At 45.0% G+C, this 21,029-nt stretch overlaps 1 protein-coding gene across 7 annotated transcripts in view; it reads left to right on the top strand.

Moving 5' to 3' along the window:
* Positions 1-21,029, top strand: part of Med15 (mediator complex subunit 15) — a 67,474-nt gene that overhangs the window by 15,571 nt on the left and 30,874 nt on the right. For 5 of the 7 annotated variants that reach the window (XM_013517813.1, XM_013517815.1, XM_005391805.2 and 2 more), the window contains exon 2: positions 7,831-7,918. The exons of 1 other annotated variant lie outside the window; for it this stretch is intronic. In XM_013517813.1, the coding sequence (XP_013373267.1) occupies positions 7,831-7,918 (88 nt within the window). Of the gene's footprint in view, positions 1-7,830; positions 7,919-21,029 lie in introns of those variants that run through there. One more of the 7 variants, XM_013517812.1, reaches the window with a different exon arrangement.

Here is a 21,029-nt window from a genome sequence, read left to right on the forward strand (position 1 = left end):
TGGCCACTTTTTTTGTTTGCTTTTCTGTTTGTTTTTCTAGGGGAAAAAATGCCTTTTAAAAAACTGTTTGGTTTTCTGTATACCTGTTGCTAATTCTTCCTATATCTTTCAGTTGCATCTCAGCATAGTTATCCCCAGACTCTGTACTACTGGAGTCTGTGTCAGTTGTATCTCTTTTCTAGGACCTCCCTTCTGCAACCCTGCAGACAATGGCCACAGAGGTGATGAGGACAATTCTTGGTGGGCTCATCTCTCAAGATGCATGGCTCCAGACTGTTGTCCTCCTGCATCAAGTCTCTTGTTTCCTATATCCTTTGTCTCATTTGACAAGCATCCTGGAAAACGGCTTCTGGAAATTAGCTTCTGGGGACTATGCTGATTTGGGCACAATGATACTCCTCAGTAGAGCATAATTCCTTTTTTTGTTGTTCTGTGGTAGTGTTTTTGTTTTTGTTTTTATGAGACAGGGCTTCACTATGTAGTTCAAGCTGGCCTTGAACTCATGGCAGTTCTCCTGCCTCAGCCTCCTAAAAGCTGGGATTACAGACATGTACCACCACTCCCAGCTTGCCGTTTTTTTTGAGGCAGACTTGAACTGCTGGAAACTTGTAGAAAATCATCTTGCCTTAGCTCCTTAGTGCTAGGATTATAGGCATTCACTATCATGCTTTACTAACGTGCTTTTATTTCTCAAAACTCTCCCCTCTTTTCTTCTTTGTCAATCTAACTTTTCATTCCTGTTAAATGGATACAGTGTGATGGCTTATCTCTGTGGAAAATAGTTTCTACACTTTGGTCTTCCTGCTGAGTTCCTGTTACTCTCTTCTGGGTTTTTATGTGCCATGTTAGGGTGTCCAGGAACTCCTGGTTGGCTGCTCACTCTAAGCAAATGGGCACTCGGGCCACATGGTCTCTGAGCAGATGGGGCTTGTCTTTTAGGACCTGCTTTACCAGAGACTCACTGGGCTGCAAATTTTCTTGAGTCCTTCCTCCAGTGCATGGTCTCCTAGGTCCTGGGCTGCAAGGGTCTCCACAGTTAGTGTGGATCAGGCCACAGATGACCGCTCAGCCTACCCACTCAACATGCCTTTTCAACTGGGTGGATTAATCCCCCTCTCAACTTCATGCCTTTCCAGAGAGCAAACCTCCAGTGTCTTGTAGTGTGAGGTTGGTTACATACAATGTAAAGTGGGGAGTGGATGCAGGGAAAGCAGAGAAGGAAACTCGTGTTTGCCAGAGCCTCCACCTCAAATCCAGGACTGGACTTGAGCAGCGGGAAGCATGAAATATAAGGGACACTTGCCCTTCTCTCTCTCACAGGTAGCTGGTAAATATGTGACAGATACCTTTTTGATATGACAAAATTGGTTTTATTTTATAGGGCCTACTTCTGGTTACATGCCTAGGAAAACCTTCATCAGCCTGATATTCTATAACTTCTTCTGCTGTCTTTTGGTGCTTCATGATTTGGGTTTTAGGCACACGGTAAAGTATACCACATGCAAGCTGTGGGCTCCTATCTCAAGTGGGCAAACAGACTCATTTGTACATGTAGGCAGCAATTTGCCAGGAAGCCACTTAGGAGGGGCTGGCAGAAATTCCTCCTGCCCTACAAGAGGGCACTTGACTGATGATTCGCAAAAGTAGAAGAAACCTACAGAGGGTTCTGTTGGGCAGAACATAAATGTCACACAAATGGACGGGAAGAAGCCCTTTGTCCCCAGAAGTCAAGTGACTAAGCCTGAATTTTTCTGTGTTGGATACCTGCAGGAGACTAGAGGAGTGGCATTCTTAGGAATTTGTGAATCCTTTGGGAAAGAAGGTGAGCCATGGAAGGGGCGTGACAGCCTGGGTGGGGGAGCAGTGGTGAAGTGAGTGGGGTCACAGAGGCCTTAGTGAGAGGTGAGGGGGCCCTTGGGTGGGAACTGGGGACTGGGGACAGGGTGTGGAAGGGTAAGGGAGCAGGGACAGGGGGAGGCCAGTTAGTTCTTATCTTCAGCATACGTGAGGGAATACCCTTCCCACTGGAGCTGTGCTGCTGGCATCAACCGTGACAATATTGTCAAGTGTCGTCAGAGTTAGTTTCCCAGTGGGACCACAGCTGTGCCCAAGGGAGCCACAGACACTCACTGATCCTCCATCTCTTGGGAAGAGGGGACACTAACATCACTGTGTGGTGGTGATATGTTCAGATGCTGTCTTTTTTTGTTGCTTTTTCAAGACAGTCTTGGTATATAGTCCAGCCTGACCTTGAACAACTTACTATGTAGCCCAGGCTAGACCCAAACTCACAGGCAAGCCTCAGCCTCCCAAATGCTGGGATTATAGGCATGTGCCACCATGCCCAGCTTGAATGCTGTTTTATTGCTCAGTCAGGCAGGTTATTCTCTGATTTATTTATTTTTTTGGTGCTGGAAATCAAACTCAGGACCTTGTGCTTGCCAGGCAGGTGCTGTGCCACTGAACTATATCCCGCCCTCTGATTTATTTCTTTAATGTATCATTAGTGCTTCCTGTGTATCTAGTGCCTTAGAATATTAATTGTTGTCATCCTCAGAGTACTCTGAAGTGGCACTGTCATGGCCCTCCCTTTTGAGGGAGGACACAGCAATTCTTAGAGGTGCTCTGAGGGGCAGACTGTGCCAACCAGCCTCAGAGCACCCACATTAGCACACTTAGACTTTGATGTCCCTATATACTTTCCCAAGGCACTCGGTTTGACTTTTTTTTCTATCCTGGACTAGAATTAGATTCCCACTGTGGTGTTTTTTTCTCAGTGATATTGAGCATTGAACCCAGGGTCTCTCATTGAGCCTCATCCCCAGGCCTTTTTTACGTTTTTGAGACAGGGTCTCATTGTATTTCTTAGACTGGCTTTGAATTTGTGGGCTTCCTGCCTCAGCCTCCTGAGTAGCTGGGATTATAGGTGGGTAACACCATGCCCACTCCTGATAAATTGAGTTTTCAAGTTTGGGGGTGAGGGGGACAAGGAACCACAGACCCAAGCTGTACACAAGCTGAGCCAGTGCTAGACTTGTCTTTACACCCTTACACCTTGTGTGTACCTGGCTACAGCCATTTAGAGCACTTCTTCTGCCAGTGCCATCTTGAGGGCAGGGAGTGCCTCCTCAAGACCCACAGCTGGCAAGTGGCCAGACTGGAATTGAAGCCCAGGCCCTTCTTTCTCTGTATATCCTGCCAGGCCCAGCTAGCCTAACCCTCCACATACTCCATCACATGCCTTTCCCTGGTGACCCTGACCTCTACTGCCTGGAAGTGCTTGTTTAAGGCTTTGCTCCCCTAGTGCCTGCCACACTGACTTAATGGTCCATGAACATGCATGGTAGTACCATTCCTTTGGGTTTGTTTGTTTGTTTGTTTGTTTTTGAGACAGGGTCTTGCTATGTAGTTTATGCTGGCCTTGAGCTTACTGTGTAGCCCAGGCTGGCCTCCAACTCACAGCCATCCTCCTGTCTCAGCCTCCTGAGGGCTAGGATTGTAGGTGTGTGCTGGCACATCTGGTGGCAGTACCATTCCTGTGTTAAAAATAGCATGTTATCTTGTCCAGCACTGATGACTGCCTGTTGCATGCAGAGGTGAATGATGTCATTTTACTTTTGGGGTGTTTTTTAGTACAGTGGGGCTGACAGACAGGAATTTATGATTCATATGGAAGGTCCACAAGTGGCTCCAAAGTTTCTGTAAAGTAGATAGCTGGAATGCTAGGTGGGATCTAGGTGGGATCAAGCCGGAAAGCCCCAGCAGAGGTGATGGACTTTCAAGTAGCATAAAAAAACAGCCAGGTCACTGTCCCTAAGGCCCTGGCATGGGAGTAGGTGGCATGGCCAGTGCTTAAGTGGGCTACTGGGCAGGCCTTGCTCATAAGGAACAAGGTATAAGACCAGGTAGGTAGGACCATAGCAGCTGCTTCCTTCACTCGTGAGCAATAATGTGACTTGGAGAGTAGATGGAACAGGGAACTGGAGACAAAGGCCCATGGGGAGGGATTGCTGCAAGAGTTTGAACTTTAGGGAGTTGGAGGAGGCTGTGGAGAAGTGAAGGGGATTTCCAGGTATCCTGTATGGGGCCTTGGTGCAGAAATGAGGATATCAGGAGGTTTTCATGGTGTGTCATCTTCTGGCTGCTAAGGCAGTGCCTTTAAGATACACTATATTCCAGGGGCAGGTCTGGACAGTGAGGGCATCCTTGGACCCCCTGATAGGGGGAGTTCCAGTCCTGTAATGATAGATAAGCTCCTAGAAGGCCCCAGTCTAAACCAGATACCAGTAAAATCCTGGCCAGGGGGAGCAGATACAGTTACGACAACCGAGAGGAAGCTAGCCCATGGCCCAAGGAAGAGCTTTTTGGGCCCTAGTCACACACGGGGTATGTGCTCTGAGCTGTTGTCCATCCCTGCATCCACGTTGTCAGAGGGCTGGCTGGTTACATCAGGCGGGAGCTCCAAGGCCTCTATTGGCTGGTGCTAATGCCACTATGGCAGCCTAAGTCCCTATTGTTCTGCAAGCATATGGCTAATACTGGGCAGAGCTGTGGCAGAACAGCTATTTAGGGTCCAGACTTGTAAGCTGACAACAGTTTTCTCCCTAACATCTTCTGACCAGCAGGTCCTGGTCTTCCCAACACTGACCTTCATCTTTTATTGTATGGGGTCTACTTTCTGTTTAGGGACATTTCCTTTTATATAGTTTATCTTCAGTGGTGCCAAAGTCCAGCTACCTCTGAGTTACATCCCCAGCTCTTTTAACGTTTTTTTGAGATTGGATCTTGCTCAGTTGCCTAGGATAGGATCAAACTTGTGATCCTTTTGCCTCTATCTCCCAGAGTGCTGGGATTATAGGTTTATGCCCCTGTGCCTGGCTCTGTCTTCTATTTTATGGGCGTGATCTGTAAACTAGAAACAGGAAGAAAAACAGTTTTAAAAATAGGTTTTCAGGACTGAAAGGAGAGCTCAGGGCATCTTGTTTTACTCATCAGCCATTAAACATGAAAAGGCTCGCTGGGCGGGCTCTCTGGAAGGGATGTGGGAGTGACAGGGCATGAGCTGCCCTGCAGAGAACCCTGATGTCTGGTTGGAGGAGCTCCTTCCTCCTCAGTTCTGCTTGTCCCCTCACAGCAGCCCCTCCTTCACAACTCTTGGCAGAACTGGCAGCCTGTTTCTCCCAGTTCAGTTTCCTGCTGTTGAGGGGCATGTTCTAGCTTGTCAGGATAGGCCTATTTCTGGCTTCCAGCCAGGTCAGTGTTCCTCAAGTTCTGAGTCACTGACAGCTGGTACCTCTACCATCTATGTCATCTGTGACGTTACACTGGCAGAACAGAGCAGGGCTTGTTTTCCAGCACATTCAGTGGTATCTGGTGCACTGTGCCTGTGGCTAAGCAAGCGCCTTTCTTTGGCCAGGTTGTGGTTGTCCTGCCTCCTTCAAGCTATCACAGCTGTGTCCTGAGGTTCATCTGTGGCACAAGCCAGGTATTTTTGCAGTAGTGGAGACACTATACTGTATGGAACCTTCCAGTCTGATAACTAGCAAAAGTGGCTGGAGGCACCACTGTGGGAGGACTATTCTTAGAGCCTGGCTTAGCCCTCAGAGGTTACTGCTGTCCAGCACAGAGCTCATCAGTGCAACCACATCCCCTCTCAGTCTCCTCCGCACTCCTCTCTTACGTTTGTACCTGGTGTCCTGGCGGCATTGCAGTATCATGGCCTCCCCACTCCCCATTTAGTCAGCCTCTGTGCCATGCTACTTGGGTACAAATATGGTGTCTGCTGCTCTGCCTTGAGACCTCCTGTTAGTACGTACCTCTGTGGCCCTCAGCTCCTATTAGGTCGCTGTGTGGCTGGTTAGCCTTACAGTCCCCTTCTCACTCTGTTCTTAGAAGGTGGAAAGGGGCTGGGGATTTAGCTCAGTGGCACAGCACCTGCCTGGCAAGCGTGAGGTCGTGAGTTCAATTCCCGGTACCGGAAAAAAAACAAACAAAAGCAGGTGGAAAGAGGAACAGCAGGGCTTAGGGGCACAGGTAAGCCAGCCTTCTAAAAACAGGTCTGCTCTGTCACTTCTGTTGAAAATGCTCACTGGCTCCTTAGAGCTTACCAGGTAACATCTCCATCTCCAGGGTGGAGTACCTACCCCATGCCAGCCTCAGCATGTGTACATTGGATCTTTGCTGGCCTCCCACCTGTAGTGTGCCTGTGCCTTTCTTGCTTACAAGTCTGATCCTGTACTGTCTGTGGGCTGGTTCTTAAGTTCCTGTCCCATGTCATTTCTCTTTCTTCTGTTGTGGCCCCAGGGACCTTTCCCCATGTCTATCAGCTCCACCCCTGAGTGCCATGCAAGCAGGAACCTGTTGCTGCCTCCTTGCCAAAGTTTAGGCTTCAGAAAGCAGAAGGTAGTTAGGCACTCCAGCCATGCTTATTGGATAAAGGATCTAGCAGTGTGATGGGTCTTCTTCCTTTTTCTTTCCTTTTTGCAGTACTGGGGATCAAACCCAGGGGCATTGTATCACTGTGTTAGCCCTTTTTTATTTAGTGTTTTGAGACAGGATTTCACTAAGTTACCTGGGTTGGACTCAAACTTGCAGTGCTGCCTCATCCTCCCGAGTAGCAGGGGTTATAAGCCTGCACCACTGCACCTGTCTCTTTCTTTTATTTTAATTTTTTTTTTTAAGACAGCCTCACTATATAGTTCAGGCTAGCCTTGAACTTTTTATGTAGCCCATGCTGGCCTTGAACTTTGGCCATGTACCTGGCCTTTCTCTGAGTTCTTTAGAGGTCATAGGTGTGATACTTACAGTCCTATGTGCATTTTCTTGTACCCTTGGCTTGGTTGGCTTGTGTTTGGAGTGGTAAGAGTGCTTTCAAGCATCATTTGGGTTGGGTTTGTTTATTCTGCTCAGAGCCCTGACAGGCTTATGTGTTCATCAACAAGCCCAGTGCTGGAAGGACAGGCAGGGAGGAGACCCACTCTACAGGGAAGGAGGCAGGCTGTTGAACAGACCAGAGAAGCTAGTCTTGATGTGTTCCATCTTTTCTACTAACTATATACCTGTTCTTTCTGTGTGTATACATGTGCATGGGGGAGGGAGTATATATTACTACTCTGGGAGAGCTCATCCTAGCCTGTGTGTGTGGCTCTTTATCCTTTGGAGCAGCAGTACAATATAAAGCCTTTAGTAGGATTTTCTCTCTTATTATACCTGTGTTGGCAAATGTGTTTTTAAGATGTTTTTCCCATTTGTGTGATCTGTCTCTTGCTGTTCCCGGCTAGATGTTGAAGTTGGCGCTGGTCTCTTTGGTCCCATTAGGAGAATATGAATTATCTCACATAGGGCCCCTCGCCTTAGAAGAGACTGGGAGATGAGTTTTGTGCCCCCTTCCATTTCATAGTGGAAGAATCTGGAACTGAGGTCCTATTGTGGTCAGTGACAGAATTGTGTAGAGAACTAGGTCATTCAAAGGGCAGGAATTGGAGGCTGGCTGGCCCCCCAGTTGTCTAATACAAATTTGGTTTTGTGCTGGTTATAACCATTCTGTAGGGATGGACTCACCTAACCTCCTCATGCCAGGGGCTTCCTCTTTGTTTCATGGTGACCACTTTTCCTATTCCTTTCATCTCATGGCCCTGTTTTGTTACTACCTTGCTCTGCTGAGTGCCTCTCCCTTGATGCCTTTCTAGGATGTCAGCTGGTCGGCATGCTGGGGACATCTTGGTCCCATTAGGAGAATGGGATAGCTGCTCTTCATGGCCTATTGACTAGGGCCCCTGAAGAGCAGACCCTTTTGGGTGTGTAAATGTCTCTTCTCCTTTTGTGTTTCAGCGAGGATGCCATGAGGAAAGCTGGAGTGGCCCACAGTAAATCTAGCAAGGATATGGAGAGCCATGTGTTCCTGAAGGCCAAGACCCGGGTAAGGCCCTTTTGGGTGGAGCCCTGGCAGAGAGGCTCAGGGAAGGGAGTATTGCAGATTCTAAGAACCTTTTGTGTGGGTTTTGGAAGTAGGGTGATGATTTGTTCATTAACATGCATGCGATTGGCTTTTACTGAAGTACTCTATATCCTCTTCTGTGTCCATAGGACACTGGGTGGCACTAGGATAAAAGCCTAGCCTTCAAGCCTGGATGCTGCTGGCACCTTCCATCATCTGTGGCTAGCCCCAAAGGGTCCTGCAGGGACTCACTCAAACCCTGCTGCTCCTGTGGAAGGAGGAGCAGTCTAAGAACTGGTTCATTCCTTGTCTTCAGCTTCAATGAGGGCCTGGCTAAAACCCACAAGGCTTTGAGGCATGGGCACGGAACGGTTCCTGTCCCCTTTTGTGAAGTGAGCCAGAGAGTGGTTAAGACTGAGGCTTGGAACATCATCACAGATAGAGAAGGATTTCTGCTGTGTGCATTCTTGTCCTGGGCCAGGTTCATTTCCTGCAGTAGAAATGAAGCAGGGTGGCAGGAAAGAAATGTAGCAGAAGTGGGAAAAAATGAACGTATTTGTTGGCACATTGATGGGTAGGCAAGAGCTCCAAGAGCATATGTATGTACTGAGGTGGGGCAGGGTGAGCTCTGCTTTGTGGATTTGTGTGCTTAAAACAGTCTGTTTTCCTTTTAAGAACCTTATCAAGATTAAATTCATATATTATACAATTCATCCATTTAAAGTATACAGTTAGTTGTCTAGAGTATTCAAAAGTTGTATGGATTATTACTGCAAAGTAATTTTAGAAAATTTTCCAAAAGAAACTTGGTACTCATTAGGACTCACACCCTTCTCCCCCTAGCCATCAGCAACCACTTATCCACTTCCTGTTGCCATGGATTTGCCCACTATGAACTTTCCATGTAAATGCGTATAGGATCAGGTATGTAGCTCAGTGGCAGAGTGCCTTGGCTGTGTGAGACCCTAGGTTCAATCTCTAGCACTGTGGGGGCAGGGCGCAGTAAAAAAGCAGTCATACAATGTATGTTTTGTTTTTTGTTTGTTTTTTTGCAACTAGCTTCTTTTACTTAGTATAATGTTTTCAGGGTTTTTATATGAACCATATTGTAGCATGTATCTGATTCCTTTTTATTGCTAAATAATGTTCCATTTGTGGATGGATATATCACATTCTGTATATCCATTTATTAGTTAATGGGCATTTGGGTTGTTATCAATTTTTGGCTACTGTAAATAATGCTGCTATAAATACTTGTGTATAAGGTTTTTTGTGAACTTATGCTCTCATTTCTCAACTCAACGTAGGAGTGGAGTTGCTAGAATATATGGTAACTCTACATTTAAGAAATTTTTTTTCAGTGCTAGGGATTGAACCCAGGCCTTTGCACTGTGCTACATCCCCAGACATTTAAAATAAATATATATATATATATATATATATATATATATATATATATATATAATATGTACTTATAAAGATCCAGGCAGGGAGGCGGGGTCTAAGTTGCCCAGGTGAGCACAAACTTGCTGTCCTCCTGCCTCACTCTGCCAGAATGCTGGGCTTTAGGAAGGTACCACCATCCCAGCTACATTTAACCTTTTCAAGATCTGCCAGCCTGTTTTCCAAAGTAAATGTACTACTTGAAATGCACCAATAGGTTGTAGGTTCAGTTTCTCCCCAGTACTTGCTATTGTCTTTTACGTTATAGCCATCTCATTGCCCCTTTGATTTACATTCACTTGGTGATCGATGCTGTTGAGAATGTTTTCATTTGCTAATTATTAATTATTTGTACGTTTTCTTTAGAGAAATGTCTATTTCTATCCTATGCTTTCCCCCAACTCCTTCTTAGGAGTGGGGATTGAATCAATTGAGCTGCATCTCCAGCCCTTTTCTAAAAAAAGTTTTTTTTTTTTTTTTTTTGGTCTTTTTGAGACAGGATCTCACTGTGCAGTTCAGGCTGGTCTTGAACTCACTTTGTAGACTAGGCTGGCCGGGAATTTGCCGTGATCCTCCTGCCTCAGCCTCCTGAGTGCTGGGATTACAGGCGTGCATCACCACGACTGGCTTTAAATTTTTAATTTTGAGACAGTCTTGCTAAATCTTTTAAACTTCCCAGGTTGTGCTCAAACTTGCAGTTCTGCTAACTCAGTCTCCCAGAATGCTGGGAATACAGGCACACCTGGCTCTTTGCCCATTTGTATTTTTTATTTATTTGTTTCTTTTTGAAACAGCATTTCACTATGCAGTTCAGGCCGGCCTCAGACTCACTTTGTAACCCAGGCTGGTTTTGAACTCAATGCAATCCTCCTGCCTCAGCCTCCTAAATGCTAGGATTATAGACTGCTGGGATTACAGGGGTGTGCCACCATGCCTGGCCTCTGCCCATTTTTAGATTGGGTTGTTGGTCTGTTTATTGTTGGGTTTGAATAGTTCTTTGTGTTTTGGGATATAAGTCTGTTGTTAGATACATAATTTTTTTTTTTCTTTTTAAGACAGGGTCTCGCTATGCAGTTTGGACTGGCCTTGAGCTCACTTTGTAGCCCAGGGTGGTCTCAATTTTGCAGTGGTTCTCCTGCCTTAGCCTCTTAAGTGCTGGGATTACAAGTATGTACCACCACACCTGGCTAGATACATAATTTGCAAATATTTTGGGGATAGGATATTTTTATTGGTTTTGTTGGTTTGTGTTTTCTTAGAAGAGAATTTTGATAAAGGCTTATTTGAACTATTTCACCTTTTAAAATACAGATTTTATTGCCTCAGTATTATTATCTATTAATTCATAACAAAGAAACTCCAAACTTAATGGCTTGCTATATAACAAGTTAGGTTTTTTTTTCTTTTTTTTTGTACCAGGAATTGAACTCAGGACCTTGGCTCTTGCCAGGCAGGTGCTTGTGCCACTGAGTTACATCCCTGGCCCCTAGTATTGTTCTTGATTCTGTGGATCAGAAGTTGGGTCATTTGGAATTGCCTGGCCGGGCTATTCTGCTGGACTCACTTCTGACTTTTCTTGTAACAGCTTTCAGGGAGCAGCTGAGCTGAGGTCAATAAAGGCTCCATCATGTGGCTCAAGTCAGTTTTCCCAGAGTGGCGGCCACATGGTACCTTTCTTTAATGGCATAGGTCAGATTTCACTGCAACACTATGGTGGCTTCAACAGGAGGAAGTAAAAGCTGCCAGTCCTCAGTCAGATTCTAAAACATCATTTGGATACAGGAAATCTTAAGACCAATGCAAATTCATGGTAGAGGAAGTCACCTCTGCCTGTTGATGTGAGCAGCTGTCTGTGTATACAGGGACCATCATGGAGACTAGTTACCCTCAGGGACCCTACCAGCAGTTGAAGAATAAACATTTTTTCACAAAGGAGGTACCTAAGAGCACAGCAGCCCCTCCCCATCACTGTTTGCTCTGTCTTGGTCTCTGAATTACTACATATTGAATTATGCTGCATCTTAGTGAATTCACTTTATTTCCTTTTTTTTTTTTTTTTTTTTTTACTTCATTTCCTTTGATTAAGCTGGTTCTAAATCTCTAATTTCTAAAGGAAGACCTGACTAATTGGAAGAGAAGTATTCATGAGAGCAGTGTTGGGAAATTCCTATGTCATTTTTACAGACAGACATCACTGGACACTGTCATTTGACGTCCACCTTTTTACTTAGTGCTTAAAGTCCACATGGAGGCAGATGCAAATTAAGTGCCGTTGAGGACCTTAACACCAGGTGGGCCTGTGAGAGGACTCTTAAGGTCAGGCTGGCAGTTCAGAACCAGGCATAATGGTACACACCTACAATCGCAGCTGCTTGGGAGGCTGAGGAGAAGGATCACAAGTTCAAGCCCAGCATGGGAACTTAGCGAGACCCTGTCTCAACATAAAAATTTTAAAAAAGGGCTGATGATACATATAGCTCAGTGGTAGAGTACTTGCCTAGCATGTAACAGGCCTGTGTTTACTCCCCAGCCCTACAAAAAAACAAAAGAAAAAATAGCAGCCCAGGCACACTTGTACCTGCCCCTATTGCCTGAGACTCTTAGAACAGCTGTGGAAGAATTTAAAAGGAAGGACCTTGGAACAGGGAAGGGATAGGAGGAGTGGTGGGTTTTTTGTGTGTGTATCAGGACTCTAGGAGGCAGTGGGAGGTTGTGCATTGTATCAGTCTGTGCTTACTAGAGAAATGGATTTAATGAAAGATATATATATTTAAGAATTTACAAAATTGGCTTACAGTAGTTGCCCACAGAGTCAGGTATGGAAGAGTGCAAAAAGTCTATCCATGCATTGGAGAGCTGAAGGAACCAGTTGAGGGCCTGGAGCCCACTGTAGTGTGCCATGAGAGTCTGTATCAGGAGGCCGAAGGGTCTGCACTAGAAGGCTGAAGGTTCTGCACTGGAAGCCAGGAGAATGATATCCAAGGTGAAGTTGAAGACCAGCTTCTCCAAAGAAACAGAAGCAAGCCTTCCTTCTTCGTTCTCATACTATTCAGGCAACAAGCCTAATCAGGGTGGGTCTAAGTAAATCCCCTCATCCACACCCAGAACCATGTTGATCCAATTTAGTTGGACACTTCTTGCTCAAATTGACACAGTTAAGTATCACAAGGAGGGAGATGACCTTCCCTTGGTAGCTAGGGGGTGGGCTTACAGGTCCAAAGGTGCCATACTTAAGAGGAGTGGGGTACTAATGAGCACCTCAAGCTCTCTGGTACATATAATTTTGTACTCATCTAGAGGAATCACAAAATTACCAGGACTAGACATGTTATGATTAAGTTTGAGAATATCCCCTAAAAGGCTCATGTACTCAGAAAGGGCTTTTGGAAGGTGATAGAATCACGGGGGACAGGGAGAGAGAGTTGATTTGCTGTTAGGTAGTAGGGTCTGGTTGGAAGAGCAGGTCACCTGGGGGTGTTATCTGGAAGGGTGTCTCCCAGCTTCTCACTTCTCTCTGCTTCCTGGCTTCCACAATGTGAGCAGCAGTCCTCCTCCTAAGTCAGTGATGGCGAACCTTTTAGAGCTTTCAGTGATACAAACAGCCCACTGCAGCATATGCTACAGGTTCACCACCACTGTCCTAGGTCCCTCTACCATGTCATTTCACATTTTCTGTGTTTCAGCCTGCCGAACAATGAGCCAAAATAAACTTTTCCTCCTTTAAGTTGTGTCCTGTATTTTGTCCCAGGAATGAGGAAAGTGACTAAGGGCACATGTCTCCAGTGTGGCTGTTAAGTCCCCTAGTTAAAGTCTTCCCCATCCTGAGATTGGCTGGCTTCAGATCTCAAGACCAGATTCCATTTGTGGACACCAAAGTGATGTCTTCTTAAAGGTCATGTCCTAAGTATTTCACAAGTGTGAACCCATTTGATCACCTCTTAGTCTTTCCAGAAGAAGAATACTCTCGGGCGCAGCATGCTAATTGCCTTACCCAGAATGTCACTGGGCTGGTTAGAGGAGAGCTGGGCCCTGAGCCCAGGAGTCTTTTAGAGCCAACACTGTTTGTCAGGTCCCTTACTGATTCCCAAGTACCAGAGCAAAAGATATCCAGACACTTACTTTAATTCCTGAAGACCTTAGTTCCTATCGTTGGAATTCTCTGTCTAAAAGAGGCTGAGTGAAACAAATAAATATGCATGGGGTGGTGTGCTATAGTGTTGAAGGGCAGCTCTAGACACTGCAGCCAGTCTTCTGCAAGTTCAGGAAGATTTGGCATCCTCTGGATGAGAAGGTAGCCAGGGGTCCTCGCACCTCTGGCAGCACCCTTAGGGGCTTTGTGGAGAGATACGTTTTAGAACTGAGATTATTCCTGAACATTCCTTACTTGGTCTTTAAAAAATTAACCTTAAACAAATTTGTCATCTCTAGGGGATGGGGTTCTCTAGGGGATCCTCTACGGTTCCAGGGTCCTCCAAGAATACTAAAATCTGTAGATACTCAAGTCTGTCATATAAAATGGTGTAGTATTTTTGGTTTTTTGTTTTGTTTTGTTTTGGTACCAGGAATTGAACTTAGGACCTTGCACTTGCCAGCAGGCGCTTGTGCCACTGAGCTATATCCCCAGCACTTTGTTTGTTTTTGAGACAGGGCCTGATGAGTGGATGAAACAGAATGTATCCATATACTGAGACATTACTTGGCCATATAAGAAAGAAGTACAGAATTGGTAATGCTATGTCATAGATGAACCTTGAAAACTTTCTGAGCATGGTGGCACACACTGGACTGCTCAGTATGGGAATTAAAGGCTATCCTGTCTTTTTTTTTTCTCCCCACCCACAAAGGGCCACATATTTCATTTCTTTTTTTTTTGTTTTTTTGTTTTTTTGTTTTTTCTGTGGTACTGGGAATTGAACTTACAAACTTGCGCTTGCCAGGCAGGCACTGTGCCACTGAGCTAAATCCCCAGCCCCTCACACATTTCATTTCTATCAAATGTCCAGAACAGGCAAATCAGTTTAGGCACTGTCTTAAAGTACTATAATCTTTGAGGCTTTGATTTCTGGATCCGCGGCTCTGCCCTTGTGGTTATTCCTTTTTTTCTTTTGGTACTGGCGGTTGAATCCAGGACCTTCACACTGAGCTACAGCCCCAGCCTTTTTTTATATTTTAAGACAGGGTGTTACTAAGTTGACCAAACTAGACTCAAATTTGTAATCCACCTGCCTCAGCCTCCCAGAGTGCTAGGATCACAGGCATTGTCACCATGCCCAGTACTTGCTCACTCTCTCTCCTCTCCCACTGTCTCTGTCTCTGCCTCTATTTCCATGTGTGTGCCTGCTTGCCTGTCTATGTCTCTGTCGATCTCTGTCTGTCTCTCAACAGGATCTTACTTTGTTTCCCAGGGTGCCCTCAAACTTGAAATTTTCCTGTCTCAGCCTGCCACGTAGCTGGGATTACAGGTATGCACACTACACCCAGCTCATCTTTCCTTGTTCTTGAAGGGTAGCACATATTTGCTTTTGAATAGTTGTATGAGCCTGTTTCCTACCTGTAGAATTTTGGGAGTCCAACACCCTTTTGATTTTTGTCCAGTCAGTGAACCTTTCAGTCCAAGTTGGCATTGTTTCTCAAAAACCTTTCGGTCTCCTCATTTAATGACAGGCTCTGTGCCATTAGATGAGGTTTCTCCATAATCCTGTATAAGTTCTATAAAGTGAATGAGAAGATTCATAAATCTCATGCCTGATCTCTTTGGCATTAGCAAAGTTTGTCTAGCCACACCATTGGCCTTCTCTCTAGAACACATTTTATTTTTATTTCTTTTTTCTTTTTTTTTTTTTCCTTTTTGAGACAAGGTCTCACTATGTAATTCAGGCTGGTCTTGATCCCACTTTGTAGCCCAGGCTGGTCTCGAACTTGCAATCATCCTCCTGCCTCAGCCTCCTGAGTGCTGGGATTACAGGTATGCACCACCATGCCCAGCCATTTCTTTTGTTTTTTGGGGACAGAGTCTCACTGTGTAATTCAGGCTAGCCTTGAACTCACTGTGCAGCCCAGGCTGGCCTTGAACTCACAGCAATCCTGTCTCAGTCTCCTGAGTGCTAGGATTACAGATCTGCACCACCATGTAGACAATTACAACACATTTTCTTAACAAGGGATCTCTCAGTTACAGTATTTTGTTTACTTGCTTGTTTATTTTTTCCAATCTGAGTAACCTGAGAATTTCCCAAATCAAGTCCAGGTTCTCTTTGTATATTTAGTTCCCTCAATTTATCTGTTCGGCTCACATTTTACTATAAGCAACAGGAAGAAACCAGGCTGAACCTTTAGTACTTTGCTTGAAGATTGACTCAGCCAAATTCATGAATTCATTACTTATAACACCTCCACACAATAGACAGATCCTTCACTTTCTCTGAGGCAGTATCTGGTTAGCAGAGTCTTTACATTCTGCTTCTCCCGACAGCCTGTCAGGACAATCTTGGCCTTTTCTGCTGTGCTTCTCAACCTCCTTCTAGCCTGTCTTCACTGACCAGTTCCAGAGCCACTGTCACATTTTTAAACTCAGGGCTGCCTCCTGGTAACAAAATCTGTGTTCATTTCTTGTATTTTCTATAACAAATTAATACAGACTTGGCTGTTTAAAAGAACAGAAGCTTAGTCTCTCCTAGTTCTCAAGGCAGAAGTCTGAAATCAGTATCACTGGGCCTAAATTGCTATCCTAACTGTGCTGTGCTCCTGTGGAAGGCTCTCAAAGAGAATCTCCCTGTGTCTTCCAGCTTGTGGTGGCTGGTGGTATTTTTGTAGAGGGTCCAGTCTCCATCACAGGGTGCAATCTCTTTCTGCTCCATCTTTACATCACTTTGCCTGTTTTTTGAAAAAGAATCTTGCTATGTAGTTCAGGCTGGCTTTGAATTCTCTATGTAGCCCTGGCTGGCTTTGAACTCACAGCAGTCCTGCTGCCTCAGCCTCCCAAGTGCTGGGATTACAGGCATGTGCCACTATGCCTGGCTACCTTGCCTTCTTGAAGGTGGAATTTCCTTCTGCTTCCCTCTCAAGGACACACAAGATGCAGTTATGGTCTGCCAGGATAATCCAAGATACTTCTTTTCTTAAGACCCCTAATTTCAACACATCTCCAAAGACACTTTTCCTAAGTTAGGTAACATTTACAGAGTCCATGAAATCAGACCTGATGTATTATTAGGATCTATTATTTAGCCTACTACAAATGGAAATTTGACTGGTGGTTGTTTAGGGCCAAGGATGCTGTGAAGGAAATAAAGTTTACTTTTGGAATGATGAAAATATTCTAAAATTGATTGTAATAATGTACAACTCTGAATATATTAAAAACTATTGTTATACTTTAAATGGGTGGATTTTATGAACAGTGAATTATGTCAATAAACCTATTACATATTTTTTTTTAATGGAATCAGTTCTTGTGGACCCTCTGCATAGGCCCTGAAACTCTTGGGCTAATATCTGACTCCCACCCACCTGCCCTGCAGTTGGGGACTGCGAATGAGATTGAAAGTGCACGGAGTACTGCAGTCTTGTTAGCAAGAGTGCATCCAAGGCCTTCTCTCGGTATTTCTGAGTGTCTTCTTCCCACAAGGCCAGTGTTGTGTGGTTGGGGGTTTGAAGAGTGGCAGCCTGACTGTTCCCGTTAAAGCTCCCCATTATTATCTGATGGTTCCAGTGTTTAATTATGGATTGCAAAATAGTAATTGTCCTTAATGGTGACTCTTCTCTCATATTTATAACATGGAATTTTTCTGTCAATAAGCTTTTTCTCACTGGGCATGGTGGTACATACCTGTAATCCCAGCACTCTGAGAAGCTGAGACAGGAGGATCACAAGTGCAGCCCCAGATTGGGCAGCTTTGTGAGACCCTGTCTGAAAAATAAAAACACTTAAGAAGCTGGGCATGGTGATATACTCCCATAATCCTAGCACAAGAGTGGCCCAGGCAGGAGGATCTCCATGAATCTGAAGCCAGCCTAGACTACATAGTGAGCTTAAGGCCAACCTGAACTAAATAATGAGACCCTGCCTCAAAACAAAACAAAACAAAACAAGACCTGAGGATGTAGCTCCATGATATAAGTGCCCCCAGGACAAAAAAGATGAAGCTGCAAGTCAGGCATGGATGCACATGCCTGTAATCCAAAGTGTGAGCCCATCCTGGGCAATTTAGCAAGACCTAATTCAAAATAAAAAAGGGCTGAGGATATAGCTCAGTGACTTGGCCCTAGATCCGGCCTTCACTACCAATAAACAACAACAAAGGCAGCATTTTCTGTGCAAGAATGTTCTTGTCAGTCTTCCCAGTGCAAGGACTGCCTCAGAGGCTAGGGATGGATCTTCTTCCAGTAACATTTTAAACTCAGGGCTGTGTATCTGGTGCGTTGCAGTCTGTTTCATTGTGTACAAGGTCCCATCCACATGCCCAGTGGCAGTTCCTGAGGCCTTCCTATCACTCTTGGAGCTCCTTACATGACCTCTTTTTTATTTTGTTTTTTACATGACCTCCTTTAGTCTTCTGTAGCTTGCTGGCATTTAGGCCCCCAGATGGCTTGTTAATCTAAGGTCCTTTTTTCAGGGTGAAATGGCATGCAGAGTATGCAGTTGCGGGCACTGCTCTGCTTATTGCTTTTGGACCTTTTTTGTGAACAGATCTGAGAAATAACATGTGTTTGAAATAATAACAAAAAAGCCCCATAATTTCACACTGATGTTTCCAGTTCAAATTAACCTTACAGGGTTTTCTTTCATTTTAAACATAAATCTATTCTGTTACTATGAATATCTTGGTTTCTAATATCATTAGTGTAACTGCTTGCTTTTTCTCAGATATTGTCAGAATGAACAGCTTAATATTACCACTAATGACAAAATGTGGTCTAAAAGTTTAAGATTCCTTTATAGTCCTTTTTGTCCTTAAAATGTAGACCTTGCATTGAGAACATACAGTTTTGGTTCTTGGTTTCCTCTTTTTTTTTCTGCCAAAGGCCTCTCAAAATACTTTTTCCTGTATGATTCTGCCATCAACTTGATACCCAACTCATTTGTTTTGGTTGATTTTGAATTTTTAGAAATTGTATCTTTTTCTCTTGATTCTGTTCTATATTCTCAGTTGTAAAAATTTTACATATTTTCAAAGTGAAGGTAGGTAACAGGTTTGGAAAAGGCTCATTTCCAACCCAGATCCTGACACTTGTTTATCTGTGATTTTGGTTGTCTTTCCAATGTCTTATGTGGCGAATTAAGTAATTCTGACTTCCCACGTCTTACTCAAAAAGCAATGAGTAGTGCGGTGTGTGACAGGTAGTATTTTATAAGAACTGTGCATGTTCCCTTCTGCTTTTTCCTTCTTGGTGCTTACTCCATGATATTTTGTTACGCCTCTGAAGACTTGTACTGTATACATAAGCAAATGTTGAAAGTTGTGAAGTTTTTCTGTGTATTTTGTTTGTGTGTGTGCGTGTGGCGCCAGAGTTGAGACCCAGTACCTCATAAATGCTAAGTACCTGCTGTACACTCCTAGCCCCCCTTCCTTTTTAAAAATACTTTTCTTCTGATCCATGGATCAAGACTGTCAGTAGTATTTGCCTTACTGAGTTGTTGGGAGAATTAAAGGTATTAACACATCTGAAGTTTTTATAGCCGTGCTTGGCACTTTGTAACTGCCCAAGTATTGGCTGCTCTTATAGGGTTTGTTGTTCATGGTCTAGTAAGACCCAGTCTTGGGTACAGCTTGGACATTGAAGTTTTTGATAGTGAGCAGGGGAGGTGGAGCAAAGATAAAGACAGTTTCATGCTCCTCAGCCCTTGTTCTGAAACTGACCTGGCAGAGTTGGGGTACTTCGGAATGGAAAGAAATGCCATTATCTTTTCTCTATCTGGTCAGAGCCTGAGAATCCTCCCACCTGGAAATGTCAGTACACCAGCATTTCCAGACAATGAGCAGCCAGAGAGTGAAAGGCAGCCCAGCCCAGAGGTCAGATCCAGGGTCTCGTGCAGAAAGGAGCTGTTGTAGCAAACCCAGGGTCAACTCCTGTATGATCCTGGACAACCTGCCTTGGGAGAATGTAGAAAATGCATTTTACCTCCAAGAAGGCTCCTTGGCCACCAGGGTGACTGCTTCCTGTGCTCATTCTCACATCAGGCAACCCATCCATTCCACGTGGTTTGCAGAGCCAGACTACCTCAACGCCCGCCCCTGCTGTAGGCCAGAAATGGCAGCGGATATCCAGCATGGTGATATCTATATAGTACCAGGCACTGGGCTGGTAGTAGGTCCTACCTATGTACTGCCTCTGTGTGGAAGCAGCTTGAGAACTTGTTCCTTGAGCTCTCTTTAGCATATCTTCTGTCAATGTAAACATAGCTTATTCCTTGTGAAACCTCCTTCTTCCTATTCTGTGTTTCATGGTAGTAGAGAAAACGTCAGAAAAATTTTTACAGTATCACAGACCTACAAGATAAGTCCAAGGTGCTAATGACAGGTTAGGTATGGACTTAGCTAGTTCCAGGTTCTCTTTCCCTCCCTTTTGACTGACTTGTTTCCATTCCTGAGCTTTCTGTGGTCCCCCTGCACCTGCACTGCTCCTGACTCACCACACTGCTGTCCTTTAGGGACCAGACCTTATGGGGCAGCTGACTGTGGAGGGCCCCTTTACCTTCAGAACACTGTCTTTCCAACCAAAAATTGATGGAGTCATTGGAAATTGGGAGTGTTGGCAGAATCTCTCAGTGACCCTTTGTTCCGGCAGTTCCTCCCTACCCCTCTCTCTTTCCCTGTCCCTTTGACGGATCTCCCAGCTTTTCTTTCCTGGTCTTTTCCCCTTTCTGTTACCTTGCTCTGATTCCCCAAAATGAAAAACATAGTAGGGTGGAGTGTGGAGATGGGCAATAGGTATTAAAGATGTAGACAGTGCTCTTTAATTTCCACCCTCATCCAGTCCACAGTTGTTTTCTGTCCCAAACCACTGCTTGTCTTGTCTGTCTGCTGAGGGAGGGACTCAGCACCCTGGTGACTTGGGAGGACAGTTGTGCAAGCAGGGCAGGACGGCTTCCTTGCTAGAAGGGATGGGCATTTCTATGGAGGGGAAAGATGCTTCTCTGAAGTAAGAGTTAACTCAGGCATCACTTCCTTGGACATAGAACAGATTTACTGTGGTGATTTACCTACCTAAGAGTGAGTATCTTTGGGTGCAGAAAGGATGGTTGTTGGAAGGCAGGCCCTACTAGGTCCTTCCAGAAACATGGCATCCTGGACAGATGGCCTGAGCAAGCAGTGGCCTTCACTTGTCTCCTTTCGCTGTTGCTTCCCTGTCTTTTGCTGGTGCAGGTAGCAGAGGAACATAGATTCCCTGCAGGCACAGCCAGATGCGCCCCATGCAGATTTGTGTGCACATCACACATCACACAACAGCAGAGGAAAGGCAGGAACAGGCTGGGTGTGAAAAGTGAAAGCACGTCCATACCGATACCAAAGGCAACAGTGGCAGGCCTGTGTCTGCTTTGAATAGGCTTTCTGACCTCAGGCCAGCTCTTCAGCCCACTGTGAGAAGAGAGACTTAAAATGGCTCCCTGCTCTCTCAGCTGAGGGCTCTTTACATTAGGGTGGAGCAG

Source organism: Chinchilla lanigera, unplaced genomic scaffold (genome assembly GCF_000276665.1).
Source record: "Chinchilla lanigera isolate Chin_1 unplaced genomic scaffold, ChiLan1.0 scaffold00041, whole genome shotgun sequence".
NCBI lineage: Eukaryota > Metazoa > Chordata > Mammalia > Rodentia > Chinchillidae > Chinchilla > Chinchilla lanigera.